The sequence below is a fragment of the Arvicanthis niloticus genome, assembly GCF_011762505.2.
Source record: "Arvicanthis niloticus isolate mArvNil1 chromosome Y unlocalized genomic scaffold, mArvNil1.pat.X SUPER_Y_unloc_2, whole genome shotgun sequence".
NCBI classification, from domain to species: Eukaryota; Metazoa; Chordata; class Mammalia; order Rodentia; family Muridae; genus Arvicanthis; species Arvicanthis niloticus.
In genome coordinates, this window is record NW_023044979.1 from 4,417,997 (window position 1) to 4,424,998 (window position 7,002).

A 7,002-nucleotide genomic window follows, 5' to 3' on the forward strand; every position below is an offset into this window, starting at 1 on the left:
GACATCCATCACCTGTCTAGCTCCACAGGTTCACAGAAAGTTTGAAACTATAACTTAAGAAATTAGTGAAGTTTTATATAGATAAACCCAGGCAATATTTTCTCTTCTGTCTGGTACCTATAATAAATTGTGGATCCCCTCTAGTAACCTAGGCTAATGTTTTATGACCTCTTGGAATGTGCTCTAAGCAGGAGAAGGTCCAGTTACTATCTCTCATGGGGCAATTAACTGATAACACTCAGGAGACTGGAAGAGTTATCTTTGCAGTTTCAACTATGCCTGAGGGACTTACTAGCAGTCTCATTATAAAAGAGCTTAATAATCACTGATATAATTTTAGGAATTCTTATAGGATTATCATTAAGACTTAAGAAGTCATCTATTTGTATATATAGCATCCCTACAAGACAGTACATCTTTATGGATCTGCTACGAAGGGGAGTGCTATTGCTTGGTGATAGTAGCATATGTATAATAATAATAATGATAAAGGGAAACACATATTAATAGCAGGAATCTTTCCTAAAATCATGTCCACCACATCCTTGCTAATGGGGCACACTCTTCGCAGATTATATAATAATCCAAAGCAAGCATTTCAGGATGATCATCTGCTCATTATTAGCTTGTCCCATTATGGCTCCCAACACAACTCCTTCCTGCCTTGCTCACTGCAGCACAATCTTTTTCTTTGGCTGATTTTATTTCCTGAAAGTAGTTTTCCTGAGAAGGTATCCCACAGCTTGGAAATCTAAAACTCTTGGGGCCTCCAAAGTAATTTCAAAATTACAGCTTCTTGTTCCAGTATCTGGGATCCACAGATGATCATCTGTGCTCCTGAAAAGAAGCTGGGTCTCTCTCCAGCTCTGCCCTCTATAGTACACTTGGTTTGGCTTGACTCCACTCAACTGCTGCTGCTGTTCTTTCTGCTCATCCCATGGGACTGACATATTCAATATATTGGGTTCTTCTGTGACAGTCTTGACTGCGTTCCTCTCCTGCTCCCTTCATGGTGCCATGCCTTAGCTGCACTGCATGAAACATCCATGCCTTAAAACCAGTGCCACCTGGGTAAGTTTTACATAGGACCAAGTCAAGCTGCACCACAAGGGACAACCTTGGCTACCTCTGGAACTCAACATTCTCCTCTCAGAAAACACTCACCAGAAGATTTCACCTCAGTGATGCTGGTTTCTTATTCATCCTCACTAATTTTCTAACTACAGCCAACCAGCATCAATCGTCTCAGTCGTCCCTTCTATTCTTTCCTCTAAAATCAGAGCCACATGAACAAAGTTCCTGAGTTCCTCTGCTTCCTGTGGCCCAAACATGGCCCCTTCTATTACTTCATCACCAGCTTTCTATTTTTCAACAACTTCACTGCCTAAGCTCGGCTGTCCTTGAACATGCTCTGTAGATGAACCTTGAACTCAGATCTGCATGGCTCTGTCTCCTGAATGTTGAGTAATATGTGTGTAACACTTTGACCATACCAGAGCTTTTTATTACCTAAAACTTCTTCTGTACCAGGATGACTTGAATCAGAGATCTGCTTGATGTTCATCTCCTGGGATTTAAGTTGTGTACCACCATGCCTGGACCCAAGTCTATCCTATATCCTTTAAGATTTTAAATTGAAAACCCAGTATAGTAATCACAATCTGTCTATTGTCAATTTGACACATATTTGTATCTCCTTATGTTGACATAAAAACAATAATGAGTTAATAATAATGCCTAACATTATACAGTTCTCATCCATACAACTTCACATTCATATGTTTAGGTGAATGGAATCTTGCCATAATATCACCATTTCTTTAATAACATTGTGTATCTTTGATCAAAGGATTTAGCTTCATTCAACTTCCTGGTGGCATTTTCTCTTTGAAGCTAACATTTCATGTTTTTCCTTTCTAAGATTACTAAGCATGATCAAAACAAGCACCATGAGAGTAAACACAGGCCAAAGGCTATGCTTGGCTTTCCTGAGACTTCCTTTGTCAATGCAATTAACAAAATAAACCTCTTTACCTTCAGATGAGAGCAAAACACAGAAACACTCTTCATCAAAACATTATAAAAATTATATACAAAATTCAAACCACCCTTATTACATATGTGTTCTACTAGCATGGTCCATGAAGTTCCACTCAATGCATGTACAAACCCAAGTCTAAAAATCTACATTGCTTCCAACAAAAGCATGGTCAGGCCTACCAATAAGAATACTTAAGCCTAGGGTACGAACTTCTGTCTCAGATAGAAATTCCATTGCTAAGAAGAGACACTGTGATCAAGGCAACTGTTTTAAAGGCAAATATTTAATTTGGTCTGTCTTACACATTCAAGTGTTTTGTTCATTACCAAGATAGCAGGAAGAATGTCAGCATGCAGGCAGCCATGATGCTGGAGAAGGAGCTGAGAGTTCTGCATTTTCATCAGAAGGCATCCAGGAAGAGACTGTCTTCCAGCCAGGTGGTAGGAGAGCCTGTTTTTTACTGGCCTGAGCTCCAAAGACCAACACCCTAGGAGTTCACTTCCTTCAAAGCAGTAATATCTACTTCCACAAGGCCAAACATACTAACATTGTCACTTCTTAGGGACAAGCATATTCAAATCACCACAGTTTATTCCTACCATAAATTCTTTCATGCATTGAAATATGATTAGGACATGCAGATGGTTTGCCCCATTCATTACTCTCAGAAGGTATCTCTCTAGTATGTGTTGATTTTTGTATTCAGTGAATACTGTGGCATGTAAAGGACTTTCCAACTTGAGTACATTCACAAGATTTCTGTCCAATTTGTGGTCTTTTATGTCTTTGGAGACTACGGTGATAGGCACAGTTTTCTCCATGCCTGTTATATTCATAAGGTTTCTCTAAAAAGTGTGTCACTTGAAGAATTTGGAGAGTATATTGTCATGCAAAGACTTTACCTCATTCATGGCATTCATGCAGTTTCTCTACAATATGTATCAGGTGATGCCTGTGACATGCAAGGGCTTAGCACCATGATGACACTGAGTCACTCTCTTGAATGTGTTCTATTATGTAGTCTCAGATAAAAGTGAATTCTCAGTTTTTCCACAGTGATTACATTAATGAGGCTTCTCTCCGGTGTGATTTCTTTGTGTGTGTGTGTGTAAAGAACTCTGACATGCAAAGGCTTTACCACATTGTGAATATTCAAGCAGGTTTCTCTCTGGTATGTGATCTCTCCTGTCACTGCAGATGACTGTGACTTGCAAATGCTTTACAACACTGATTATATTCATGAGGTTTCTCTCCTGTACCTGTTCTTTTATAATAATGGAGATGCTAATGTTGTGAAAAGTCTTTACCACGTTGATCACATTCATGTGGTTTCTTCCAATACGGGATATTTTATGTTTTCAAGATTAGTGGGACATGCAAAGGCTTTAGCTCAAAGATTACATTCCTAGTTCTGTCCAATACCTGTTCTTTTATGTTTTGGAAAAAATCTTTATGGAAAGACTTTTACCACTATAAAGTCCTCACAAAAGGGAGGAACTCCCCCCACCCAAACCTCAGGAATTCATGGTCACCCAATAACTCACAAGCCACAGAAGTCGATGTAATCAGCAAGAGGTATATTTTGACCAGCATGCTGAGGTCAAGACACGGAACCCATGCAGGGTCTACGGGGTTTGACCCCGAGCTTTGGAGGCACAGGGAATTTAAAGGCAAAACCACAAGGAAAAAAACATAATCCAGGGGGAGTCAAGGGGGGTTATTGGAAAGCACCTATGGAAAGTCCCAGCCCATTATTCAGTTTGTGACAGGGTCTAAGTAACAGTCAGGGAGAATATTCTATATAGGCTATTCTCAACAGCCTATTCGTACTCAACCATCTTGTGGTCAGCCAAATTTCTGAAACACAGAGTTCACGAATGAGCTGACCTGTACTCTTGGTTCCTCTCAGCATCCTAGAAGTTTTTGAAAAATTTTAACACTTTTACCACAATGATTACATTCATAGGTTTCTTTCCAATATGGGTTGTTTTATGGTTTTGGAGAAAAAAATTTTCTGAAAAGGCTTTTACCATATTAATTACATTCACACAGTTTCTCTCCAGTATGTGAACATTTATGTCTTTGGAAAATTTTTAATTATAAATGATTTTTTCTACATTGATTACATATCTAAGAATTCTCTCTGGTATGTTTTTTTTTATGATATTGCAGATGACCCAGTTGTGAAAAGCCTTTACCATACTGATTACATTCATAAGGTTTCTCTCTAGTATGGTTTTTTTATGATATGGGAGATAACTGGAACTTGTAAAGGCTTTGCCACATTGATTACATTCATAAGGTTTCTATCCAGTATGTGTTCTTTTATGTCTTTGGAGATTACTGTGTTGTGAAAAGGCTTTACCACATTGATTACAATCATAAGGTTTCTCTCCAGTATGTGTTCTTTTATGATATTGGAGACTACTGTGACATGAAAAGGCTTTACCACATTGATTACATTCATGAGGCTTCTCTCCAAGATGTGTACTTTTATGACTTTGGAGATTACTGTGACGTGAAAAGGCTTTACCACATTGATTACATTCATAAAGTTTCTCTCCAGTATGTGTTCTTTTATGATATTGGAGACTACTGTGTTGTGAAAAGGCTTTACCACATTGATTACATTCATAAGGTTTCTCTCCAGTATGTGTTCTTTTATGATATTGGAGATTACTGTGATATGAAAAGGCTTTACCACATTGATTACAACCATTAGGTTTCTCTCCAGTATGTGTTCTTTTATGATATTGGAGATGACTGTTACGAGAAAAGGCTTTACCACATTGATTACAGTCATACGGTTTCTCTCCAGTATGTGTTCTTTTATGATATTGGAGACTACTGTGCTGTGAAAAGGCTTTACCACATTGATTACATTCATAAGGTTTCTCTCCAGTATGTGTTCTTTTATGATATTGGAGATTACTGTGACGTGAAAAGGCTTTACCACATTGATTACATTCATGAGGCTTCTCTCCAAGATGTGTACTTTTATGACTTTGGAGACTACTGTTTTGTGAAAAGGCTTTACCACATTGATCACATTCATAAGGTTTCTCTCCAGTATGTGTTCTTTTATGTCTTTGGAGACTACTGTGACATGAAAAGGCTTTATCACATTGATTACATTCATGAGGCTTCTCTCCAGTATGTGTTCTTTTATGTCTTTGGAGATGACTATGATATGAAAAGGCTTTACCACATTGGTTACATTCATAAGGTTTCTCTCCAGTATGACTTCTTTCATGCCTGCAACAGTAATGGGCACATGTGAAAGCTTTACCACATTTATTAGCCGGATCAATCATTTTATCATTATGAATCAATTTTACAGTTGGTCTCATAATAAAGAACACTCAGATCTTATACTTTTATCACTTTGATGTTCACGGTTGTACTTGAAAATACCTGTGATGGTAAGAGTATTTGCTACATGACTCACATTTATAACATCCTTTTTCTATATGAGATTTCTACATGATGCATTCACAGGTCAGAATAAAATGGAACAACTAAGAGCTTTAAAACTCTTATTGCATTCTTAACTTTTCATGTAGTGAGCATCATACCACAACAGCACTGTGAAACAGGATGAACAGAAGAATTGCCAAAATTCTAGTACCCATAATGATTTTCTGCAGTATGAATTTGGAAATGTTCCCAGTAAAGTCAGAAAACCAATTAATTGCAAACACCTATCATATTCAGAAAGTCTACCAAAGGCAGAATACTACATATCTTCTCATTGTTCTGAAATAGAAAGAGGTTGTTTCCTTTTAGTATCCCTATGCTCACATTGTTTCATCCATTCTGACAATTAATACACCCATTAAAAAAGAAGAACAAATGATAGGTTTCCACATGGAATTCACATGCATTGACTTTTTGTTCATTGTAGACATGATTAATGTTTCTCCACAACAACATTCTTGACTCTCATAAACTGACAAAACAATAAACTTAAAATTTTCACTATAAGAATACGAGTGTCACCAACTTTATCATGGAGTATCTGCTTATTATAAGGTTATGGATACATGTTTATCACTATTCCATGTGAAACATCTAAATATTATGAGACTATTCAGATTGGTAGTTACACAACATAGCTCTAATGGAGACACAAATCAAATAAAGGAGTCGCTTAAGGCATTGTTTCCTTCTCTACTTTCTTACAGAAATGCCTTGCAAACACAAATCACATAACTGACATGGAGGCACAGTTTTGGGAGAATATTATAATCATAGCTACAATAAAAGGACTGATATTTTACACACTTGCTTTTCTTTAGAGCTTCCAGATCATATTAAAATTTTCTCACAGTCATATTTGTATCAGTTTAGACAATAAAATTACCTTTCATGACTTCTAGAAGTTTGACGTTGTTCTTTAGTAGGATGGACTTCCAAATTATAGCCTGAAACCAAGGTACCAGAAGATGAAAGATACGGTATTGGAATTAGGCAAAATTCAAGTTACTCTGAATTTTTACATCAAAGAACCTGATTTATTCAACTCAATACTACTTGATCTCTATTGAAATAAGGGATGATCATCAGTAACCAAGAAATATTTTTCCCTTATTTTGAGAAGCAAAAGAAAATTCAGTCTTACCTATAGCAGTGAGGTTCCAGTAGGTCTCAAGCATCACATCTTTGTAGAGATTCTTCTGGGAAGGATCCAGCAAATTCCACTCTTCCGCAGTGAAGTTCACATGCACATCATCATAAGTCACTGCATCCTAAAATAGCACATATAAGTGTCCAACACAAAGCCTAATACTGACATCACTACAAAGTACATGTATGCTTCCTAGACAATATAATCATATAATTCTCGTAATTCATTTGCTTATTTGCTGAAACACGAATTATTATATAATCACTATGTCAGTTTAGAAGAAACTTGAAATATTGAAACTTGAACCCTTGACACAGGGTTCACCTGTGTCACT

General features: G+C 37.0%; 1 protein-coding gene across 1 annotated transcript; it reads right to left on the minus strand.

Moving 5' to 3' along the window:
- Window positions 1–4,347: 4,347 nt before the first annotated feature.
- Window positions 4,348–6,696, minus strand: LOC143433984 (uncharacterized). The gene is made up of 3 exons (XM_076928156.1): window positions 6,663–6,696; window positions 6,405–6,465; window positions 4,348–5,386 (listed from the first exon to the last, which is right to left on the minus strand). The coding sequence occupies exons 1-3, from the start codon at window positions 6,694–6,696 to the stop codon at window positions 4,348–4,350; spliced, it is 1,134 nt and encodes a 377-aa protein (XP_076784271.1).
- Between the last annotated feature and the right edge of the window lie 306 nt (window positions 6,697–7,002).

Bases quoted from the DNA above. Each gene is read 5' to 3' on its own strand.
- LOC143433984 (XM_076928156.1), bottom strand. From the start codon at position 6,696: ATGCTTGAGACCTACTGGAACCTCACTGCTATAG. The intron at 6,466-6,662 runs GTAAGACTGAAT...CCTTGGTTTCAG, and splicing joins CTGGAACCTCACTGCTATAG to GCTATAATTTGGAAGTCCAT. The intron at 5,387-6,404 runs GTAATTTTATTG...CTTTATTATGAG, and splicing joins ACTTCTAGAAGTCATGAAAG to ACCAACTGTAAAATTGATTC.